The 25,994-nt window shown below is 37.9% G+C and overlaps 1 protein-coding gene across 11 annotated transcripts in view; it reads left to right on the forward strand.

Moving 5' to 3' along the window:
* RBMS3 (RNA binding motif single stranded interacting protein 3) overlaps positions 1-25,322 on the forward strand; it is a 740,514-nt gene extending 715,192 nt beyond the window's left edge. For 6 of the 11 annotated variants that reach the window (XM_046002641.1, XM_046002647.1, XM_046002649.1 and 3 more), the window contains 3 exons: positions 8,208-8,288; positions 11,176-11,303; positions 18,740-25,322. In XM_046002641.1, the coding sequence (XP_045858597.1) occupies positions 8,208-8,288; positions 11,176-11,303; positions 18,740-18,746 (216 nt within the window). In that variant the 3' untranslated portion in view covers positions 18,747-25,322. Of the gene's footprint in view, positions 1-8,207; positions 8,289-11,175; positions 11,452-18,739 lie in introns of those variants that run through there. The other 5 variants (XM_046002644.1, XM_046002648.1, XM_046002651.1 and 2 more) reach the window with 1 other exon arrangement.
* Positions 25,323-25,994: the final 672 nt, after the last annotated feature.

Consider the following 25,994-nt stretch of genomic DNA (forward strand, 5'->3'; position numbering starts at 1 on the left):
CTCCTGCTAACAGTGTATGAGGGTTCCAGTTGTCCACATTCTCTCCAACACTTAGTGTTGTCAGCCTTTTTCATTTTTGCCCTGCTGGTTGGAGTATGGTGTTGTATCGTAATATTTTTAACTTGCATTTTCTTGATGACTAGTGAGTGAGGTTATGGATTCATATGCATACTGACCATTTGGAATTTAAATATTCTCTTTTCCTGAAGTGTCTGAGTGATTATATATACATGATTTTTGTTGTTTTGTTTTTTAATTGAAATTTTTATTGAGATTTTGTAGATTCACATGCAGTTCTAAGAAATCATATATAGAGAGATCCCTTGTACAATTGCCTCGATTTCCCCCAATCATAATATTTTACAAACTACAGGGTATTATACCAAGCAGGATATTGATATTGAGACAGTCTACAAATTTCACTTAGATGTCCCTAGTTTTACTTACACTCATTTGTGTGTGTGTATTTGCTCTACAGTTTTTACCTATATAATCTTTTTAACTACCACCACAGTTAAGATATTAAACAGTTTCAGTATCGTCAGAATCCATCTTTTGCACTTTTATACCTCTATATGCCTCCTATTGGTCCCCTACCCCTATGTCTAATCTTTGGCAACCATTAATTTGTTCTCCATTTCTAAAATTTTATCATATAAAAAATGTTATATACATGGAATCACACTATATGATCTTTTAGAATTCTTGTTTCTTGCTCACCATAATTCCCTGGAGATTCATGTGAGTTATTGTGTGTATTAATTGTTCATCCAAACTCATTTTTTTAATATTTTATTTATTTATTTGACAGAGAGAGAGGTCACAAGTAGGCAGAGAGGCAGGCAGAGAGAGAGCGAGAAACAGGCTCCTCACTGAGCAGAGAGCCCGATGCGGGGCTTAATCCCAGGACCCTGAGATCATGACCTGAGCCGAAGGCAGAGGCTTAAACCACTGAGCCACCCAGGCGCCCCATCCAAACTCATTTTTAAAAATTTGGTGTTCAGTCTTCTTACTGATTGTGGATCTTTTTTTTTTTTTTTTAAATATGCATTCTACGTATAAACTTTGTCAGATATACATACTGTAAATATCTTTTCTTTGTTTTCTGGTAATTAACAGTTCTTAGTTTTAATGAAGCCCAGCTACCAATATTTTCTTTAATTATTAGTTCTTTTTCAGTCATGTTTAAGAAATTTTGTTTTTCTCAATTTCATGAAGACTTTCTCTTATTTTCTTTAGAAAACTATATTAAAATACCTTTCATGCTTAACCTATAATCTATCTCACATTAATATTATATATAGTATGTGGTAAGGATCAGGGGTCATGTAGAGAGATATGCAGTCAATTCAGTATCATTTATTAAAAAGATCATTCTTGCCTACATTGAATTATGGTGACAGCCTTTCTCTCCTTGCAACAATACCATAATATCTTAATTGCCAGACTTTTTAGTAAATCTTGATATCTAGTAGTATGCATCCTTCAACTTTTTTTTTCCCAAAATTTTCTTGGATATTCTGTGTCTTTTGCCTCTCCATATAAATTTTAAAGTGAGTTTGTTGACTTCTACAAGGAAATGTGCTTGGATTTCAACTGGAATTACGTTAAATTTATTGATTGTTTTCAGAAGAATTAACATTTTAACAGTATTGAGTCTTCTAATCCATGCATATTATATATCTCCTCATTTATTTAGGTCTTATTTAATTCCTGTCAGATGTTTTCTAATTTTCAGTATAGAAGTTTTCGTCCCTTTTCTCAAACTTATTTCTAGGTATTTGATTTTCTTGATGCTATCAATATAGTAACATTTTAAATTTATTTTTTAATTATCTGCTGCTGATATATAGAAATAGTTTTTTTACTAACTTATATCCAGCAGCCTTGCTGAACTCCCTTATTAATTCTAATAATTGTCTTTTTAAATCCATCAGTCATTCAACAAATAAAGCAAATTTTTTTTTTTTTTAAATTGAGAGAGTAGAAGGAATTCATGATGCCTATATAGAGTTGTTTGAAGTTCAAATTTTAGACACGGTTTCTCAACCAGCTACATTTCCATAGTATTGTATCTTATTTTTATTACTACCACAGTGATCTGTGCACAAGCTTGAACATGTCAGACTTTGGATTTTTCCAATACATTCATGAACATTCCTATCTCTGCTAAATTGAAGGCCTCCTTAACCCAACCTGTGATTATATGGGAATGACTACTTCTCCCTGTTGCTCAGGGGGTGAGATTTCATAAATTTCCAAGCTGAGAACAACTTGCAAGATTCTTCCTTATTACTCTCCTTGCTATGTGTTGCCAAAAAATGGCACCACCCCAGAATACAACGTCAACAATGTGTTTTTTTGTTTAATAATTTAATGCACACCTCTCTGGGTATTATGTTTAGTACTATCCTAGGGAATTGGGTGAATAGTATAGATTACATACTCCTAAGAATTCTGGGCTTCCATTTTTATGAAGCCATCCATCGTCCATCTTTCCTCCATGAGTGTTTTCACTCCTAGTAAGTGAAGTATATGCTGCTATCTGTGTTCACTGCCGCCCACTCTTCAGGGATAATTATTTCATTTTCCGCAGCTATCTACTTTGTTATTTCTGTTAGTACCTACTATATAAATTAATACTAGCACAAAACATCATGAAAGCATTCAATACTATTATTCTTGGTGAGAATCCCCTTAATTCTCCAACATTTTATTGGCAGAAGTATATTGGCAGAATATATAGGAAGAATGTACGGTGAGGGCCCATATCAGGGCCTAGTGGATACTCTTTCCTTTCAAGGAGAATCTCTCCAGCTTTCCTCCTCTCTGTGGATGGTCTGTCATTCGTTGAGTGGCATGGAGACTTAGAGATCTTAGAATTTCATCCCAGGCAGTTATTACTGCTTAGTCAAAACAAGCATGTGAAATGACACCAGCTTACCATCCTGGGTCCAGGTATTGCTCCCCAGCTCTGAGATGACAATTTTTCCAACCAAACACCACAAAGTACCTCTACCTGAGGTAACATCATGCCTCTCCCTCAGCCACTCACCCAACCCAAGCTGTTCCATCTACCCTTAAGCTTTCTTTTTAGGAGAATCTTTACAGTGTATGACCTTGAAAGTATTTCACACTGCATTCTGTTGGTATCATCTTTCATGATCCTGGTTTCTTCTGTTCAACTTCCTTTCTGAGGTACCTTTTTGCAACTCTCCTGTATCCTTATTGACTTTCCAGATTTGATAGTACCTGGACAAGTCCTCTTTCTGGAATTTCTTAAGCAGCTTGAAGAATTTTACAGCAAGGACTAGAAGCACCAATTTAAAATCTAAGCAGTTTAGTGACAACTCCAAATCAGCCAATTTGATAAATTATTTGAAGAAATTTCAAAAATTCAAGTGAAGGAAATTCCTTGCTCTACAAATAATTAAATTAAAACTTCTTCACAGGAAATATATAAAACATATTTGTTTTGCTTTGGTGGGGGAAGAAAAAGTAAATCCAAAACTAAAAATGTGGAGTTTTGTTTCCTCAGAAATAATCAATGATTCCACAGTAACAGAAACAGTTTGTCCTGTTAACTTAAATAGGCAAAAACACAATTCCTCTCCAATTTCACCGTTTTTTTTTTTTTTTTTCTCTCTCTGTGTGTAACTATCTTGGTGATGCAGCGTCTAGACTTCTTGGAACAAGTGATGGAGTCTGGAATTTGTTCTGTGGGTTTGAAAATGGCTATTCAGGTCTCCTTCAAACTTACATGTGAAAGTCCAGTGCTTTTTAGAATATGTAAAAACAATAAGGCTGTTTACCAAAACCATAAAATTTCTCCACTCATGCCTAAACCTTGGGTTGCTACCAACAAGGAAATATCATATGGACATACTTCTTTTATCCATCATCTCATTGCAATGTGGTTCTCGTCAGCCATGGTATCAAAAAAATGCAAAATAATTTGTATTCATGAAAGAATGGTGGCAGATATTTTCTAGCCTTTGAGACATACCAATAAAAGAAATTAGCTTAAAGGATATACATCCATTCTTGGTATGGTTTTAATAAGTAATCTATAGGAATTTACCAAGCCAAAAGGAAAGATTTCTTATATCACAAGGCATTCTCTTAGTCTTTTGTCATTTGTTAGGTGGATAAAATAAAAGGAGTCTCTGAGGCATCCAGATCTAAACAGTGTTTGTGCAGCCTGGATTATTAAGTCTGACTGTGGTTTATCTGTGCTCTTAAGGAAATCAAACTGTGCTTGCCAAGAAAGTTCAGAGTTATTTGTCACCAATTACCTAAAGCTGGGAGTTGATCTTACACATAGCTGGAGCCATTTCCTGTAAGCATTTGCTCCGAATTTTACAAAGCTGTCACTTCTTGAGGCTTCACCCTACAATATACGTGTCTACTCCTGCAGAGTTTTATTGCAAAAGTTTATCCAGAAATAATAGTCTTATGGGGCATAAAGCTCCACAGTATAGACTTGTTTAAAATAAACCTATTCCTAATTTTCAATGTTCTCAAGCTTTGTCTATTGTCTTTTCTGTAAGGCAGGGGGGGAAAAAAAACAGAAAGATTTTTTTTTTTTTCATTAAAAGATACAGCACACTGAACTGAGCTGATGTCATTTATACTATAAAATCTCTCTTGGTTCTGCTCAGAGGAGTAGCCGAAGAGTAAGTTACTTTGTAAAATAAGTGACGCATATAGGGTAGTCCTCCTGGAAGAAATTTAGGTATTGTGAGCATAAAGTTAATTAAAAAATCTATGGAAATGAAATGACAATACAAATATTAACCAAAGGCATATCATTCCATGTTTCTTAATTGGATCTCCACTTTTTCCAGCCCATTGACAACAACAACAAACCAACTTGACATCTATATTAGATGGGAACAATCAAAAGGAATGTCCTGAGACCTTATTTACTTAATTTCAAAGATAAAGGAATAGACTGAAAAGTGTCCTCAGTCATGGGTCAGAAGAACTGAAGTTTATTCCTATTACATGGGATCTTATCTCAGTCTGTAAAATGGGTGAGCCATCCTCCCTAGCTCACAGCATTGTTCTAAAGAGGAGTATGGCTTTGTGCCATAGGCAGTTCAGTTGGGCCATGTTGACAACTTCCCTGAAGGTCATGGGACTTGTGAAAATATACTGATTCTGGTCTACTGGACAAAATACAGATGAGATTTTGAATTAACTCAAAGTTATTTAAAGAAACTTAGCTAAGAATCACATAAAATGCTTTTCATTAACTACACTGCCTGAGAACTCTAGTTTGGCAAGGGTGGTCTAACAGTGAGGTTGATGAGCTAGTGAACTAGAATGAGTGTTGCTCTGGGTGACCCAGGCCATGCCTCTACTCATAGCTCACAGAAATGGCTCCTGAGGAATGCACACAGTGGAGCTGGGACAGATCAAAGTAGTGTCCTATAGGTAAGTGCCAGTAGTATCATATTCGCGTGCAAAGGATACACTCTCACTTATTAGACCCAGTTGCGAAGTTTGGAATTACTAACTTGGGAATAGAAAATACCCAAATCAATGAGGTATTCTTTTACTTGTATATTATAAATCTTGGAAAACCATGATGAGAAGGTAGAACATGAGCCCCAATAGAATCAGCTCTGGGCTTACATAAAATTCATAGTTGGCAAAAATAGAGTCTCCCTTGTTACAAATCTACTAAGACTTTTGAGATTCAATTAGAGAAGCATTTTCCAATTTATATTCCTTAGAGCACTAGTTCTTTCTTTTTAATGAACATATAACATATTATTATGAATCACAGGTCTGTGATTCATAATTCTTACACAACACCCAGTGCTCACCACAGCACATACCCTCCTCAGTGTCCATTACCCAGACACCACATCTTCTCACTCTCCCACCCCTAGCATGTAGTTCTAAACAAAATTAGTAGATGCTACCAGAAGAAAGGAAGGAAGGGAGGGAGGGAGGGAGGGAGGAAGGAAGGAAGTTAGTCTGGTTTAATCATCTTTAAATAAGCTACTGTAAAACTTGATTTCTCAGTTTTTATTGTATGTCAATATCACATAAGAAGATACATTCTGCAGCATTTGCCAGAATGCACTAGAACACAGCTCCTTTCCCAGCTGAGCTACCATTCAAAAATAATATATTATAAAGAATGCTCAGTTAAAGATTTTTAATAACCTGTATAATATAAGAGAACCACCTATCTGAAATGGCCAATGGACTGTTATCCCTGAAGTAGAGCGGTTTTGTTAGCAAGGCAGACACCTGCCATAGGGCTCTAGATGTGGAATACTCTTTCCCGAAAGGTGGCTTTGTGTTCTGTACTTTTTGAAAAAACTGATAGCAATCAGATACCTGAGTACCTATGTCTGCTTAAAGACAAAAGGTCAATAATGAGCAGAGTTGGCAAAGTATATGTTTAAAGGTTATACAAACAAACTATGGGGGTGGTAAAATTAATATCTGCAGTGAGCTCAGAATTATTAACAGCTAAGGGCATGCAAATGGAAGGCTTTCTTCTTGTAACTTTCTCTTCAGCCATTAAACAATTATTTATTGAGTATCAGGCATGGCATGGTGTTTTGGAAGATACAGAGACATGAAAAGTTTGGCCTCTGCCTTTAAGGAGATGACAGTCTGGACAATTTCAATAGAAAATTAATGACAGCTGTTAGAGCACAGGGGCTAGGGCATAGAAATCTCTGGTAATTTTTTAGTGTAAACTGATGTAAACATCTCCAGGCCATTCAAATAGCTGCTCTTCATCCAAGTGACAAGGTTGTTTTTATATAGATAGGAACTGAACTGAGTTGTCATTCGTGGCACCCACTTTTTAGTTCCTATGTGTGGATTATAGACAACAGTTAGGTTTGTTTGATTTAGGGTTGTTTCATTAAGCCTGTCTCTATTTTTAGCAAGTAGATACAGTAAGACAGTTTTTAGTTTAGGATGGAAATACATTTATTCCAAAGTTGCTTAATTGCTATCATTCTCCATGAATACTGAACACCACCACCACCACAGAGGAGCTCATCTCCATTCAGATATTCCCCTTGATTGAGAACAATTACGTCGCCTGCATACTGAAAGTACAAAGATACACAAGACATAGTAATTTAGGTTTTGCATATTGATGCATAACATTTATATTTGAACTCAGCAAATCTAGAAGAATAAAGTAGCAGAGGCTTGCAGTTTTCTGTCAAAATCAGGTCTTCAACCTTCGTGAATGGAGAAAACTTGTCTTCACTCGATGATGCTAGTTCTGACGTTTTCATGATGTTAGTCAAGTTCAGAAGCTCGGGTATACAGCTGATTCTATAGAAAATTCTATTCTTAAAGAGTAGAATGTTGAATTTGCAGGGGAGATAGGCATTAGACTTGGGAATATGGAATTTGGGTTATGTGGGTGAGCAAGTAATTTTCCTGGGGCTCCCTTTCTGCAATGGAAAAATGCAGCTTATTCCCAACGCATGGTTTACTGAATACTGCAACTTAGTGAAAAATGGTTTAACTGTTTCATTGTCCATCCAGATGAAGAACATTTGGAGAACTAAAGGAGTTGAAAAAAAAATACTGCCAGTGACATAAATATGGAAGGGAGAAGGGCTCACAGGAGACTTTGTCATTATTGTCATTATATGTAATACTATTTCTTTTGCACCTAAAAAAGTGATAGGAAAATGACAAAATGAGAACATGTGCCAATTCTGAATATCGCTACGTGCATATGCCTTGCATTATCCCTCTATTTTTCTTTTTTTAAGTTAGAAAAAAAATGATTGCTAACAATCTGATGATTCATTCATTCAACAAATGATTCATTGAGAGCCTACTGTGTGATATGTGCTAGCAATAAAATGAGAATTAAAAAACAAAACAAAACAGATATCATCCCTGTCCTTATGGAATGTATGTTTTAGACATGAAACTGCCATGTTGGGATTTAAGATAGAATGGTTACAAAGACAAAGTGAGGGAAGGGGGATGACACCTCACTGATACCATGGAGGTGGGCTGCTATTCATGTTGAATCAGTAAAAAGGTCATTCTCTACTGAATAGGAACTGCCTTGTCATTGATCAAAATGGAGTGTGATAGTGACTGGCTGTGGGCTACACATCTAAAACAGTTTCATGTGATATCTACTTTTCTCGCCAGTTGAAATCTCAAGTTCACCTGCATTTTTCTTTGATTCTCTCTAGTATATGACTGCTGCCGCTCCTATGCAAGGGACCTACATTCCCCAGTACACGCCTGTGCCTCCGACAGCTGTTTCTATTGAAGTAAGTCTGTCTCTGTCTTGTAGAAAGAGGTAGAGATGACAGATCTCAGCCTCATGCACCGTGGTCCCCCATAACCCAGGCAATCCTTATGTGTGGTCTTGGGGTTGCTTTAAAATTTGACATTTCAAGCTCACTGTATGAAAGTACACCAACATGCCTATGTTGTGCATTGCACATGAAATAAATCAATATGCTATAAAGGTAAGAGGGGAGTATCGTTTTTATAAAGATCAGAGACCAAATCACTACCCCATCAAATGTTAATCACAAATAACTCATAAGTAGGGCAGGACAAAGAGTTTGCAACTATTTGAATGAGTTTGCTAGTGCCTTGTTGCTCAAAAGAGTGTCCCTGGACCAGAGTCATCATCAGCATCAGTGGGAAGCTTGTTAGAAATGCAAAGTCTGAGACACTACCCAGACCTACTGAATCACAATTTGCATTTTAACAAGATCCCTTGGGAATCTATCTTCACATTAGTGCACTGGTTCTCAAACATCTCTGTATATTATTTTCTGCAATTATTTAGAGAGCTTTAAAAAATATTTATGCCTGGGTCCTATCCCCAGATTCTGATTTATATGTCTGGGGTATTGACTGGACATCAGGATTTTTAAAAGATCTCAGGTGGAAAAAAAAAAAAAAAAAAGCCTAGGTGATTCTAATATGTATCGAGGATTAATAACCACTGCTTTAGTGAATGAAACTTGGCAAGTTTGTGGCTTCCTATAAATTAAAAAAACAAAAAAACAAAAAAAAACCCACATAAAATTGCACCCTCTTTGTGTGGTTACCTCAATGATGAAATCATCTTATCTTTAATGGAAGTTTTGTCCCTTTCCTTCTCTCTTTCCATTGGGCTGAATCCATCTCCAGTAAAAATTATTTTACCGTACAGAGCCAGCAAGCTACATAGAAAAGAAAGGAGAATAGAGCTATGTAGATAGTGGTAAATCACTTAGACGTGTGTATTTCTGTCCAGTTCTAGCCATTCTGGTCTCTTGCCACACTTCCCCTTCTCCTGATGACATTTGCTGTTATGATGACAGTGCATTTCTTCCCATCAGCAGGGACCCCTCTGGAGGCCATGTTATTGCTACTCCATGAGTTGGCCAGCAACTAGGGTGCTGTCACCACTCCACAGGGAGGTCTACCATGACTTGCTCAATCTCTACAACTACAGAGATTGGGGAAATCTTCACAGAGTAAATTGGATCTTATACAATGTTTGTTTTGGCATATGCCAGATGTTGGCCAGTACCAAGGTTTGGGAAACACAGAAGTTTAAGAGGACACCATCATGTAATTTAGGAAACCAAAGAGGTCCAGTTTTAAATCTTTTATGTGCTCTGGACTCATGGGCCCCAAAGATTGGGTCGGTACTGATCAAGTTTTAATTGGCTTTTCAGAATTTTAAGACTACCTGATTAAAATACATGTGGGCTTTCTTTGGTTTTGTTTGTTGTTTGTTGATATATTTGACCATCAAAAAGCATCTAGATCATCAGTTAATGAATCTAGACATTCTAGGCACATTAAGCATAGATCTCTATAACATATTTGCATTTTTCTTTGTCTACACTGACATATGGATGTGCTTATCTACCGAATTTGAGTGTTCTAATGACTATAAAATAATGGGACACATTTAACGGTGTGACTTATTAGAAATAGTCTAAATATAGTTTTAAAAGATGTCTACAGTTAAAAAGAAGTCTTTCAAGTCAGGGCACCTGGCTGGCTCAGTAGGTGGAACATGCAACTCTTGATCTCAGAGTCATGAGTTCCAGTCCCGCGTTGGGCATAATGATTACCCCCCCCCAAAATAAAGAAAGAAAGAAAAACAAAGGAGAATAAGAAGAAGTCTTTCACTAAGAAAAATGGAGGTACACTTTGATAAATTGCTTTGAATTATAGAAAAAGCACCAATATATTTTCTATATAAAACACTCATTGAAAACTTACCAATATCGACACAAATAAAGGCTGGTAGGACATTCAGAAAAATGCACAATACCAATAGTATATAAGGGGGAAAAAGAGAATTTTTGGATTCCAAGGAACAATTTAAGGAATGTTTAGTTAGGGACAGAGAGTTGAGAGTTGACCAAGAAGGTTTGAAAGCTGACATCACTCTAGGTGTCCAAGGCTATGAATAAAACCAAGAGAATGTATTTAGAGAGTTGCCCTCTCTAAGCCTCCCACCTGCCAAATAAAACCATGTGTGCCTTTCTCAGAAGCAAACATCTCTCCCTAATGATAATTAACTCCTTGTTGGCATCCTTGTTGGTATCTGTGAGAAACGAAAGTGTGGGGGAAGTAGCAAATCAAGATTAAGGATCTTGTCTTGTCTTGTGTTGTCTTGTCTTGTGTTGTCTTGTCTTGTCGTTCCTTTCCCTTCCCTGCCTTGCCTTGCCTTGCCTTGCCTTGCCTTGCCTTGCCTTTCATTTCCTTTCCTTTTTAGGTCAGAGCCATTGTTTTGCCATGTCAAAGAGACATGACATGGTACACAACCCAGGAAAACGTTTGAATATACAAGTTTTTATAGGAATCCTGCATGAGCTTTTGATTAATAAATTATTATTTAGTGTGGCTATATGCACCCATGGTTTAGGAGTTCTAAGTTTGGTGGAAATGATTTTCTGACCATTCAACTGTGGTAGGGGTTTCTGCGGGCAAGGCTTCTTGGTGACACACTAAAGGGAATTCCTCAGCCTTTATCCGAATGCGCTCTCTGGTTTTCCCTTGGATACTTCCTGTAGCTTCATTTGACGGAGTGCAACTCTACTCGAGCCAAGCAGAAGAGAGGTATTCCCTGTCATCCATCTGGAAGAAGGCTCTTTGCTAAAGCCAGTAAGGCTTCTGTGTTCTTACTTGCCTCCTTAGGGTGTTGTTGCTGATACCTCTCCCCAGACAGTGGCACCTTCATCCCAGGACACCAGTGGTCAGCAGCAACAGATAGCAGTGGACACATCCAGCGAACATGCACCTGCATATTCTTACCAACAGTCTAAGTAAGTTCGGGCTATGCTGAGCTCTTCTCCCTATGATAGACCATCTCACCACCATTCTCTCATGTTGTAGCTGTTAGCTTTTGCTGCAGTACCATCCCAAATTTAGTGACAAGTGTTTATTTTTGTTGATTATGATGTGGATCAGCAATCTGAGCTGACCTCGGATGGAACTGACCTTCTGGTCTTGACTAGAATTGCTCAAGCATCTGGGGACAGCTGATGTTCATTTTCGCAGCTCTCCTTCTGGGTGTCAGTCATCTGTTGGTTGAATATGATGGAAGCAATTGGATATGTGTTTCTGATCCTCATCAGTTTATTCACCTGGAAGTCCCAGAATTCAGAGAGCAGCAAGAGAGGAAGCGCTATGAAGAACTTCTCAATCCATTTGGACGCATTTACTACTGCCCTCTAGGCCAAAGCAAATCACATGGCCAAGCCCAGAGTTTATGTAAGAGTTCACATAAGCCTTAAATACAGAAAGGGGCACTTAAAAAAAAAAAAAAAAGTCTACCATACATCTTTTTGGGAAAAATTCTCTAATATTCCCACTTGAAATGGATAGTGAGCCTGCATGCATTCTTAAATGAAGACAGTAACACTCCCTTTGCAGGGCTGCCTTGAACATCCAGTAAAGTAGTTCACAGGGTACTGTGAAATCTAAATCAATGTGGAGTCTTATTTAGGAATTAAATGACAAAGCAACAATCATGTATCAGAATTACTCTTGCAAATCTTTAAATCACTTATAAAGTACAGTTGGCTTTGTGTTGAGTAATTATGCAGACTAAAATTTGGGAGATTTTGAAACCAAAGTAATTAACAAAAATTCAGTCTACATACAGATGTCTTGTGCAAAGTATTCTAATCTGTAGGTAGCAGTCAAAGCCCCAGTGACTAGAGAATTCCCTAGAGATCCTCCTGCTTGCAGAGTGTTGCTCCCATTTCTTGATCATTCCTATTTAACTTCGATACATATTGAGAGACTTGTTTGTTGAAAGATTAATCAGGGTAATGGAGTCTCCTGTAAGTAGTTTAGCTTCTAAAGGTAGTCTTCCAAATTAAATGTGCTGACCATGTGACTTAACCTTTATTACTATTATTATTATTACTTTCACATAACAACTCTCGGGAAAGATCCATAAGAGTAAAGCATTTTTTTGGTATGGTTTTGTTTCTAGTTTGTATTTTCAATTCACCTATAGCCCACGTGAATCCCTTTTGCACATACCGAACAATACGGTAGTCTCTGGTACTGTGTTCCCAGCATACTGGAATTTTTTCAGTCCGTTCAGAGGGTCATGTGTGAGAAGGGAGCAGACACTGGCTGTGGGGAAGCATGGTGAGAGACACTGGTGGGAAACGAAAGCTACTATATTGGCCAGAGACACTTGGTGAGTAGCCGACGCCGGCTTTCGCGGTTTCAGAGCATAATGAGGAAGCAAGTGATCCGCAGCCTTCTTGCTTACAGTTCAACGATGTCTGGATAAATAAAAAAGATGCTTTCATCCTCCCCAGTCAGCAGTTATTGATACGGCCATACTCTGTGGCCCGCAGAATTCCAGATGCCATGAAAAGAACAATGAAGGAGGCAGGTGCCTTTCCTACTCTCTTGGAGTTTACTTCCTGCTAGGAGTAGACTCATAGGCAGTGGACCAATCAGCAAACAATAAAAATAAATAAATATATATATATTATATATATATATATATATAACAAAACCCCACAGAATTGCAAAGCCAAGCCAATATTTAAAAAAGATTCTTGTGGTAGAAAGTGACAGGATAAATACCTAAGATTTAGTATCAGGCAAGGCCTCTTGTGGAGGCGGGGATCTGAAAGATAATTACAAGCTAATCTTGGAGAGATTTGGAGAAAAAACATTCCAGGCAGAAAAAAAAACAGGAAGTCCAAAGGTCTAGAATAGGGACCTGCGGCTAGAGTGTGGTGAAGGGGGAGGGGGTGGGAAGAGGTGTAGGAGACAGAGTCAAACAGGCAGTTTTTATAAAGCCTTTGGTCCTTGGATACTTGGCTTTGTCTGCAGGAATCATTTTCAGTTTTACTTGAAAAAAGTCGCAAAAGCTCTGGAAGGCTTTAAGGGAAGGAATGCCAACATTCTGCCCTTGGAGTTTCCAGCATCAGGCCAGTTTCTATACTGGGAGACAGGACCCTGCCCTCCAGAGTTTATAATCTAGTACGGGATTTAGACATACACATAGACATGATGTGTCTACTGCAAGGAAGAAAACGAACAGGGCTCTTTTAAAGAATACTGTTGTAATAGGAGAATGCATTTTATTTTTCTCAACTGGGTCAGCTTTGGTGGAAGTTGTGGCAACTGGAACTGGGTTTTACACATAGTCAAGGAGTGTTCTAGGGGGAGTAACAGGTTGGCCAAAGTCAGAGGTGGGAAAGCTCAGCGTGATTTTCAGAGAAGGGAATTCGGAATAGTACTACAGTGTAAAAAAACAGATTGGGGCCAGAATCTAATATCAGACGTCATACTGAGGTATTTGGACAGCATTTCCTTTGTTCTACAAATGCTCCTCCAGCTGAGGTAAACAATGGATTTGGAAGCAATGGAAACAGTCCAGCATCCCAAGGATTCAGACAAGAGGGAACAAAGGTCTGAACTAAGATGGTGGCAAGTGTGATAGGGTGGAGGGTGAGGGTACGGGTGGGAGGGATAGACTGAAGTAAGAGGAAAGTGGAAACCCGACATTACAATTCCGAACAAAATCCTGGTTACTGATGCTACTAACCGGGGGCAGATAAGATGAAAACCAAGGAGGCCCTGATCTGTAGAGAAAGATAAGGGATTTACTTATCCTTGTAATAAGTCAATTCAAAGAAGCTTTTTTTCCTTGAACGATCCGAGGAGTCTGAGTCTGACCACAGAAAGCTTTAAGTGCTTAAACATTTTAAACTAACTCCCCACCATGGTCACATGGTTACATGCCTTGAACCACAGATTCCTATGGCTGATAATGTGGACCTTTCCACAGAGGATAGGTATGAAAGAAAGAAACCCTCCACACATATCTTCACAGCTGTAAGCATTATGGTGAAGGGTTTCCTCATTTGGAGGAATTTTCCTTCGCACTTACTTATGCAGGAATGTATGTTACACGATGTTCAACAGGGCGAGTTTGTGGCGACATGCCAGAGATGAAAGCGTGCAGGAACATGGGGCATTTCAAACCTGTGCCCTGTGACTACCCCCTTGCATGGCCTTGTGTGCATATCTTTAAACATGGAGAAAATTGTTAACAGGTCCTGTTTATATTCTCCAACTTCCTCTCTCTGACATGCTGCCTAAGTGCCCGGAGCTTTTTTGATTTGAAATGACAACAATAACATCGTGAATGAAAACAAAAATAGTATTATAGGTCAAATAAATGGATGGGTAACAATCTATTCTGAAATTTTCTAAAAAGAAGAAATGAATGTGTGTCTATCCAAGGTTTTTATCCATCTCAGCCAAGAGAAGCTGACCTGTGTCATGGTAAAGCATGAAATTCTGTGGAACCATTTAAGAAGACACTGGGAATTGAGCTAAGCCCGTGGGTCATGTAGATACCTGGGCTCTTTTTCTTATATAACCGTGCTGGAAAAAGTTTGAAGGAATCCAAGAGTTGCCACAGAGACCTTTCCAGGGAAGCATTCATAAGAAAGCAGGCACAAATAAATTAATAATTGGAGACTAAATGGGCACAAATAAATTAATAAACTGTTTTGAGATCAAGCTACAAGCAGTATCCCTAAAGTTAAAGGCTGCGAATGTCCGTACATTCTAACTGTAGCTTTCACCTACATTGGAGAGGATCTCTAAAATATTTTAGCCTATCCAAGTGATCTTGAATACTCCAAATTTCACAAATGGCAGCTAATTTCCAGCATCATTGTGCTAATTAACATGCCACTACTTTCTTTAGGCCACCCATTTCTGACACTCATTATGCTAATTGAGATACGGACAGTTTAAAATACTTGCGCAAACCTCTGGTCTTTCTCATTAAATGGTAACTGACCTCCTGTGGGGTGTGAAATTTGGATGAGGGTAGCTGAGTGCCTGGGAAAAGCAGCTTAACCCATCACACATAGATTTAGTACTATAATGTCTATACTAAAGATATTTTGAAGAAAATTACAGACATCACAACAGAAGGTTTAGGCATCAAAGTTTGAGAAGTAGAAATGATGTGCATGTATGAATAGAAAGGTTATATTTGGGCTCTCTCACAGCAGATATTTTACTATTCCAAATTTCACTTTCCAAGCTAAAAAACAGTTCTTCACATTTTGTATTCATGCTTTTTCTTTCTTTCTTTCTTGTTAAAAGAGGCTACTCACGCAAAAGGGACTTTAGGGGCTCTTATCTGCAAAGGCAGATGTGATGCCTGTGGTTTGTTTTGGAAGTTCTGTGGAAATTCCAGTTCCTGTCCCAGTTAGCGGGGGGGGGGGGGGAGTTTGTGTGCTATTTAAGAAATCTTAAAAATCTTAAAAATGACCAGGACTTGAAAAATAGGAGTCTTCAAGCACAGTTAAATTCTAATTGCCACCTACTAGTTGTCACTAACCGCTCTGGAGCCTCCTTTTCCTCTTCTTTAGAGCAAGAGATTAGATCAGTGTCCTCCCAAGAGTGTAAATAAGGGTTTAGTGCTGAGAGGGGATTTACCACCATTCCCCAGAGTTGGGGTGGGGATGGGGGGTCCCAGGGAGTGTGAGCAAACACCCTCTAATCTAAGTGAAACGCTTTCTTAATTGCAGTTCTCTTCAAAGCTATTAAAATGCTAATGGCCAGACCGCCTTGAGGGCCAGATAAATCAAACGTTTCACTTCCTGAAAGATTAGCCTGTAGACTGGACTTCCTACTTGGGAATTCTGAGAGTTTTTTCGTACATATTAAATTACTAAAGAACGTAACAAAACATTCACTGTCAACAGGATGATTATTTTGATACTAATTGAAAAGATTCATTATTTAAACATGTTTGTTTTTGTATTGATACCCTTCTTGGTTGGTGCCCTACCTGTATGTTTAGTTTACCCGTGGGTAGTGCAGGATTGGGAGCGTAATGTGCGGTTTCCCCCAAACTGGGGGACACTGCATCCTTAGATGATCCCAAAGATGTCTTTCCATCTCTAAAAGTCTAGAATTCTAAGCCTGTGGTTTGCTACTCCCTAATCTATTCACTCTGCTTTCTTTGGGGCTGGAGGGGAGGATGAGAAGTTTCAGCACAATACATAAGCCTTACGTAAACGTGCACTTTCACACCTCATCTAGGACTGAGAAAGTGGATAGGAGTGAATTTGGTTCTACTAAGTACCAACGCCTTGTCCCTTCCAACCGCAGCTAGCAGCCAAGAAAATGCAAAGGACAACCATTCATTGTTCCCCATCTGCTGGCATGTAGCAAGGAGACCACTTGATGGGAGAGGGCCATTGGGAACATTTGGTGAGGTTACAGCTTGAAAGTAGCTGTAACCGAGCTCATAAATATGGATGCTTCAAGACCAGTGCGCGTGACATACCCGAGCAGCGTGGGTGTTCGATGTTAGGGTAGCCCATTGACTAAGATGCCGTTCAGTTCATGGAGTAGCTGTTCCAGAGAGTCGCCTTGTAATAGGCATTTCCTGCTAAACGAATAGCAGTCAGGTGGAAGATGGGAGTGCGAGGAAAGAACAGACCAAAAAACAAAAAACACAAAACCCAACAAAGGGAGGTTTTGTTACCACAACAAGGTAGATTTATTTAGAAATAAATGGAGTTAAGTCTGCACTTTGCAAAGGAAGAGAGATCAAATATATACCCTGGTTCCCATGACTACTGCTAATAAAGTTTCCCTAACTGTTGCCGGTAGTACGGAATTTTTTTTATTGCACTTCTTCTTAAAAGAAGCCCCACTTTTTCACATAAAACTCACAAAATATGTATTCTTAGAAACTTAAACTGTTGATTAAAAATGGAAATATCAACTATCAGCTAGGTGCTTTTCTTACCTGATTCTAAGAACAAATTTATCAGGTTTCCAAGATAAGTAGCTGCTTCGCATGAGTGCTCTTTGCAAATTAGGAAAAAGAATCTCTTTGGATCAGCCCAGACTTCCTGCTGTGCACCTTAAAGCATCCTCAAGGGCATTTTGTGAATTTGAATAAAAGCCACTTGCTCAGAGTAAATGCAGCCCTACACCAGAGGACACAGTTTGGGAATCAGACTTTGGGTGGCAATTTAGCCTCCTCAAACTCTCTCAGCCATGCATCTTGTTCAGCGATCAACGCTGAGGCTTCTCTACTTAATGAAGCAATGGGGCGTCAGAAGAACCTGCAAAGCACTGAGACAAGTGAGCCTCATCTAAATTGACCTATAGTGTGCCTGGGTAGCTCCGTTGGTTAAGAATCTGCACTTGGATCAGGTCATGATCCCAGGGTACTGGGATCCAGTCCCAGGTCAGGCTCCTTGCTCAGTGGGGAGCCTGCTTCTCCCTTTGCCTACAGCTCTCCCTGCTTATGTGTGTTTTCTCTCTCTCTCTGACAAATAAATAAAATCTTTAAAAATAAATAAGTTGACCCATTAGATAGTTTCAAAAGTCATTTTTATAGCCCATCCCTGAAGTTATTGAACAAAATTCTAGTCTGTGGATGGAAGAGCTAAACGTGAAAGTGAACCACTAGAAGCTCAGCCTAGCAGTGGTAGATGGGGCAGAAAGAGAAGACATCATTTGGGGTAGGCTAGGTCAAGTGGCAGAAGTATAAGTGGCCGTTGTCTAGTTAAACGCCTATTATGTACATACTGTCTGCCAGATTTCTGGAGAGTAAAAAGTCGTAGAGTATAGTGCCTGTTCTCAAGAATTAAAAATCTTGATGAGATGGGTGGATAAGGAAGAAGAGGGAATGAGAGACAGTGAACAAAACCCACTGCCTCTTAACTGTCTTACTACTTTATTGGCCCAGATATTGGCCCAGATAAGGCTTCTGTGAATATACTTGGTGAACACCACGGGAAGACACACAACCATTGCTGCATCTTGAGTAACACAGGGAAGGGCACATTTGCTGAGTGAGTTCGTGATGTATCCCACAGGAGTTCTGAAGGGACTGCATCGCTCAAAGAATTTCTGGGGTACCTACAACATAAGCCAGACGTTGAAAAATGGGTTCTGCGCACAAAGGGAGTATTGCTTGTCTGCCTATATTTGTCAAATTTGCTGCTTTATATTGAAAGATATTCTTGATCTGTTAGCCTTGATATTTAATGTGAGCAAACTCTCTGGCTTAAAAATATATTTGTCTGAAAGTGACAGGACTTAAAACTAGTAAATTTTCTAGATATTGAAAGGGCTTGGTATCTTTTAAAGAGACCTCACTGGAAAAGAGCACATGAGGTGATTTCATAGTTGCTTTGATGTAAGGACCACTCATACTGAATTGTTTCCACAGACCATAAACAAGACTGAAGAATGTTCGTCGGAAACATTGCCTTGAATGAAGAAACTTCATTGAACAGGAAGTTGGCTTCCAGTTTGCACAGGCGTCGATGGAATGCTTTCTTTCTTTCTTTTTTTTAATTTTCTACTTTACCCAGTGAAAACAAAGTGTTTTTATGTGCCGTGCAAATGGTTCCTTCATGTGGTCTGGCAGTTTATTTTTGCCATTTTTTTTAAAGAAAAAAATCCCAGAAGAGGAAACAAACAAACAAAAACCAACAACAAAACAAAACACAGAAGGTTGACATTTTATCTGGAAGACCATTTGAATTCAGAATTTACCAGAAGATGTAGACAGATTTTTGTTTTTTTTTAACACAGAAAATCAGATGTCAAGAGGTGGGCAAAGCAGAAATGGAAACAAATTGTCTTCCTCGGTAATTAAGCAACCCTTTCTTTTCCCTTTTTTGTTTAAATCTAGTGGGTTGGTTTTTTATTTTATTTTTTTCTTAGAAATATTTAGGTAAGGTTTATCTTGAATCTTAATTGCCTTAATTTTAAGGACGTCAAAGGCTCTCAAGGCAAGCTGTCAACGTCTTGTTAAAAAAAAATTTCAAGAAAGAATTGAAATATTGTGCCGGCTTTAACTGGTACAGAAGTTTAAGACTATGAGTTTTTAGGGTGAAAAAAAAAACTGTACAGTTTAAAAGAAAATGTTTTTCTTCATTTGAAGAAAATTTGTTGATAAAAGAAACCATGGCAACTGCAAGAATTGGGAAAATGCTGGGACTTTTCATGAACTTTGTCTTAAGTGTTGAATCATTCTAGAAGGCTAAAACATTTTACGGTAAAGTTATTAATGTTGGTTTAAAAACAACTGCATTAGAAATAATGCGTGTTTGGGGGGCAGAATGCAGATTTTTTTTATTTACGAAGCGTGATCGCTAGCAAAAGCATTAGTGCTTTTTATCTGCAGTCTTTTTTATGAGCTTTACAAAGTTTTTAGTCAGCTTTGCTTGTCACATTGCAAAACCTAGCTTAAGAGCATTAAAAAAAAAACTTAAGTAGATAGGAGCTTATGGTCAAAAAGTGCAAAAAAAAAACCAAAAAAAGCAATAGATAGAGAAATTGTTGACAATTTCTGTAGTCTTTCCTAGTTGTGATCAAATTCAGCCTATGGATGGCCTATTTTATACCAAAGATGAAGTGGCACCCTATTGCAGTCCAGAAGATAGAGGTTGTTTTCCATTTCTTCTCTTTTCTTTTTAAGAATTTTATTTGACCTACATGGCCGGACCAGTTCTTACTTTGTTGTTTGTTTAAACTACCTTCCACTGGTGTTTTATATACTGCAAAACAGAACACCAACAAAGGTGTTTTGTTTTTCTTCCTGTTTCTGTTTTTGTTTTTTTGTTAACATGCATTCGTTGGTTCTGGTAGAAAAGCTTGTACCTGCTGTGTTCAACAGTTTCCGCAGGAAGAGTTCTGTATACCAACTGACAGAGCCAAATGGCTTTCTATTCAATCTGTGAGCTTTTCTGGTTCCTTACTAGCTCTCTTGAATGGTGACGCCTGTGTTGTTGGCCACTGATATGTGGAGACCCTTGTTTAACAGGTTGAAATTCCTTTCTGTGAACTTTGAACTAAAGGTCCTTCCCGGAACTGGTCTGAAAGGTCACTTGTCAAAAAACAAAACAAAACAAAACAAAAACAACTTAGTGATATTCTGTTAAGTGATGAGTGGTCTCCTGAAAAGGTCTCATTGTATTTGTAACAATAGTCTTCCTTCTCAATCCAATGCCTCTAGGTTTTGTCTTCTCACCTCAGTCTTTCTTCATCTACCATGAATAGTCACCTTGATTCTGCAGGTGGGGAGGGGCTATCTTCTTCTTGCCTCCTGTCATTGTATTTTCATACCCTGGTGTTGTCAGAAGAAGGACAAAAATAGACCTTTTTGTTTCTGTTTAACTCTCTGAGACAAGTAGGACCAATCAGATTGAGGATTCTGTTAGTGGAGTTTAGGTAAGCTTTTAAAATGCTAGTTGACAATCAAGAAATTGTATGATTTATATTGATAAGAACCGAAAGTATTAGGTTTGCTCAATCTTTAAAGCCAAAGGAGATATATTTGCATTGAGAATGATGCAAAACTTTGTTTAAAATGAATTAGATTGACTTAACAAACATCTCTGCATATTTGACTCATGGAATCCATGTTCAACCTGTATAGTTTTACCGGAAATTAAGACTGATGGAAGTTTATTAGTTGAACCATGCACCAGAGTTGCTTTCTGACGGAATCATTAGAAGCAGAGAGGGGAAAGTCTTTGCACAAACGAAGTCCGGGGAAATTGTCTTAGTCCAGAGGGAAGAGGGAAATGCGTAAAGTGCACTGTTAAAGAAAACAGGGTAGGCTTTTAAAAACTACAAAAAAAAAAAAAAAAAAAAACTTAAAAGGCAAATCATATTCCCATCAGGTCAATATCTGTAATGAGTCTGGCTGTTCTGAAATTGTCAGTATTCAGCTATTTGTGACCTGTTAACAGAAACGGGCCCAGTTCTCTTATTTGAAACCCCATGAACTGGAAACTCAAGTCTAGAAAGTGGCTCCCTATCTTTGCAGTCAAATCAGAGTCATGAATGGATCCAAGAAAATGTAGCATATGCTGCTACAGAGAAATTCCATCTGGTGACACCCATCTTTGATGGTTTCCATGCTCTCGAGAGAATCCTAGATGTGTGCTTTCTTCTGTTCTGTCCTTCAAGCTTCTCATGTATTTCAAGGGTGGCACTTAAGTTTTATCTTTGCGAAGCAGGCCCCTGAGTTACAGGGGGCATAAGGAATATGCATAGGAACTGTGCTTTTCATTTCTCTTTTTCAGTCTCTAAACTCTTTGTATAAATAAGGATTATCCTGGGCATAATTCATTTGACTATGAAACCAACATGCTTTCTTTTGTTTCTGTAAAACACACACACACACACACACACACACACACACACACACACCTTAATGTGATACAAAGAAAGTCTCATTTACGTAATCAACAATGAGGCTAAGAGGTAGCTACCATGTGGCTGATGAATGTGCCTAGGTAACTTCCTGTTTCTATTCAAAACTACTGCTTTATTTATACATTCAGAAACATTTTTTTCAACTATGAAATTTCAATGATCTCAATTTTTTTAAGCCACTTCAGGCACAAGGAAATTACCTGTCATTTTATGTGTCCATGTGTGTTTTGTGTTTGGATTTTTTTATATCATGCCATTCTAGAAAATATCTTATTTCAAACCAAAAAGAAAAAGAAAAAAAAAAAGGAAAAATGGTACATGTACAAATTTGCATCTGTCACCTTACCTAATGACTGTTTTTAAGAGTCAAGTCTGGGAGAATAAAAAAAAGCATGAACAGGTAAGCAGCATCACATTGTATGAAGACTAAAACAAACCAAAATACGTGTTCAATATACACAGACATCAGAATCTTGATTTAATTGGCAACTGATATTATGGTGATTCTAATCCTATTTAGGACTCCTTTTTTTTTTTTTTTTTTAATGTAAGTATTCTGGTTCATCAGATTTCCAAACATTTATTCAGATATTTCCATTTTTTCCTTTTGACTTTAATTGCCAAGGCTTCTAAATGTCAGGAGACAAACCAAAGCCACAATCCAAGTGGGATAAATGTTATCTTGTTCAAACTCTAGTTACATGGTCAGTGGAGGAGTGGGTTTTCTTGTAACAACGATAAGGTTTTGTCAGGGAGACAAGTTATGCATAGTGACTCAATGCTTGGCCATGTGTTCTGAAGATATCTTGGACTGTAGGTAAACTACAGGCAATGCTAGCAGGTGCTGGTGACTGTTTGTCCTTGAAGACGGGCATACCTTGATAGTTTTAGGTGACATAATATTCTTAAAAATAACAAAAACAAAAAATCCTGTACCTGACTTCAGTTTGGCTGTTTCCTTGGTAAATTTCAATCATTCAGATGTTGTCTCCATGCTTCACTTGAATCAATTCTTCCTGTGACTTTAACAGACCTGCCACATTTGACAGCATGTAAGACTCACTTCCACCCATTCTAGTGAAAAACTACATGGTATTAAAAGCGCTCATATTAGAGATGGAAGGCTGAGAGCAGAAAAAGGCTGGATGGAGCAGCAAGGTCACTGTCCCTGCAGAATACATCAACCACTTGCAAAACTGTGCGAAAATCATTTCAATTCATGTGTGACAAAAAAAAAAAGAGTAGCTTTTTTTTTTCCCTAAAAAAAATTTATTTGAATATTTGGGAATTCTATGTATCTGTTACAGGGGCCTAAAGTCCCCATGAATGAAGAGTGAGATTTGATTTGAATAGCACTTTTGCGGTCTTCTTCATGATTCCGAAGTTTCAATGGACTGTTTAGACAGATTATGATGTTAGTAAGAAACTAAAAATACATTTGACAATTCAGTCTCATTCTTAATTTGCGTGCGTGAACCACTGCAGATGAACTGATAAGCAGAGAGAAATTCTTAAGTGGGTTTCAGTGATAAATGCTTTTAGATGATATAAAATCAAACGAAGGGGAATATTTATGTATGTGTACAAACAACATTCAGAACATTTGAGGAATCACACCTCCTAACAAAGTTTAAACATGTCATAGAGCCTTGATCTACATTATCTTGTCCACAGTAGGGAGTGAAAGATGAGATTTTGTTTTTTTGTGTTATTGTGCCTGGCATCCTTCAAATTTTTGAGCTCACCGAGACTGACAGCATCGCCCTCCAATCTGAGGGACTGACAGAATTTAAACAGGCTCATTGATTCTGTACACTATCCCTTTCCTGTGACAGAGTGATAATGGGATTTCATTAATGAATCAATTTGTTACGAATGACATCCACTGTGGCACTGGGAGACAGTTGAGTCTAACTCAAATTCAGCATTTCTTACCCAGTATTCTTAAATATGAAATCGGTCCCTTCATCTAAGTGCTCTCGGTCTTGGCTGTCCTTTGTGGACTGTACTGAGTTCAGGAAAGTACAAAGCTAAATACAAGATCTCTGAGTGGCCCCAAAGATCTTTTCCCATGTGGGACAGGGGAGCTCACCCCAGATTGGTAGTTTCTTTTCTCTTTCATTTTATACCCCAATACATATGCTCCTTGTGACACGAAAAAAGGTTGGATAACTTCTGCTCCCCTGGAAAAGAAAATAATATTTTAAGAAATGCTTCTTCTGTTCAGGAAGCTTTAAAGCTGGAGCAGAGGTGAGATCAAGCTTGGAGTCTGCAGGAATAACCTCTAGGCCACGGAGTCACACATCTTCCATTTTATTCACTCCAAGTTAGTAACTTCCCCAGTGACTGAGTCTTGCAGAAATACAATCACTCTCAATTTTTGAAGGGCTAACTATATATTTGGTAGATTTGTCTTGTTTTCTTTTTTCAACTTAATAGTCTTGGGCTCTATTTCCTTTTATTAGCATTTCACCCTGGGGGTGGAAAAGAAACATTTGGAAATCAAATTCAAATCAGTCTTTTTCTTTGTTAAGTCTTAATTTAGCAAAGGAGTTTAAATTCATTGTTAAAACAGTCAGTGCATTTTACACCACGGATTTTTATTATCCATAATATTCCTTTCCCATCCACTGCAAATAATTGAGAGTTGGCTGTATTCTTGCAAATACAAAGAGAAGAAAAAAAAAACTGTAACGAAGTATTTGGCTTCCCTCAAAAGAAAGCTGTTTTGGTTTCGTTCACTATTGAAATTTTAACCAGAAGAAAAGGTCAACTCAAAATTGAGTTATGAGAATATAATAACATCTTGTGGTTAAATATACACTCTTATCCCTATCTTAAATCTTTGGGAAAAAAAGAAGCATCGTTTTATTATTATTATTATTATTATTTTTAATTTTGCATCACAGTAATAAGGGTGAATGACCTTGACACTCCAGTGGATTTTTTCTGATCATTTCAAATTTAAGTAGTGTCCAAAGTGTAACTTTAGTGTTATGCTTTGTATTTTAAACCCTCTGGTCTTAGATTCTTAAGAAAGATGCTCTGTCCTCCTCCCCAAAATATGTCATTTCCCATATATGAAAAAAATGAGTTATTTCATACTTTTCAGGAACTATAAAAACTATTTCAAAGAGACACTTGAAAAAGTTTTCTCCATTCTGGAAATAAATGTTTCCATTTATTTAAAAAGAAGAGGTTTATAATTGGAACCTTAAATTTCAAAAAATAAATGTAAAAGTGTACTTGCTATGAAATACCCAGTTTCTTAAAAAAAAAAAAAAAGGGACGCAGCTTCTTTTAAAACTCTTGTTTTGGGCCATATTTGACTTCATGAAACTTCTGAAACATCATTCAAATTCAAACTTTATTTACGAGCATTTTGTACTGCTGTCTCTGTCATGGAAAGTTCTGTAACTCTATGGTGTTTCCGGTTTTATTTTTAATTTTTTCATCTGTACCACAGTCAAGTTAGCTACCATTTCCCCCGTTCCTTGGGCTTTCTGTAGATCAGTGGATGTTAGGTTTAAACTTCTGTTTTCTTTGATGAAGCTTTCAATAAAAAATGAAAATAAAATCAATCAAGTAGGCCGTTGTGTTTTCCTTCACTGCTCCAGAGATGGGTTGAGGGAGGGACTGGTGGGAGGGAGCAGTGTCTGTATTTAATCAGGTGTGCTGCTGACTTCCTGCAGATTGCTTCAAAAAAAAAAAAAAAGAAAGAAAGAAAGAAAGAAAGACAGAAAACGAAGAAGAAGAAAGAGAACCATACCATCCATGGTAACAAAAACTAGGAGAGGAGGGTGCATTCTATTCATGCAAGGGGTTGAGAAAACCCCTCCTTAGGGACTTCGGGGGAGGTTGGAGGGGTGGGGGGGTTGGTGGGGGAGACTTTAGGTCTTCCTAATGTCACACATGCTTCCTACTCTTTATGCTTCAGGGATAGTCCAGTTCCTATTCCAAACATACTTAACATCTACCAATACTGAATACATCTTTTGTAAAGACCAGGAGATAGAGAGTTATACACATAAAAATTCTTTGACACTTTGACCCTGCAAGGATTAAAGTTCAGGTCAACCAAAATCAGAAGTGTCCCTTCTTCAAGCTATGGAGGACTGTGGTAAGCAAACAGCAGAAACTCTATTTCTCTGGTGTAGGATCATCTAAGCCCACTGGGAGCTCCTATTCTAGGGCCACAAATATTCTGTACACAAATAACACACATTTGCTGTTGTTTGTCAATATTTAATTCT

This window comes from Meles meles, chromosome 4 (genome assembly GCF_922984935.1).
Source record: "Meles meles chromosome 4, mMelMel3.1 paternal haplotype, whole genome shotgun sequence".
Taxonomy (NCBI): domain Eukaryota; kingdom Metazoa; phylum Chordata; class Mammalia; order Carnivora; family Mustelidae; genus Meles; species Meles meles.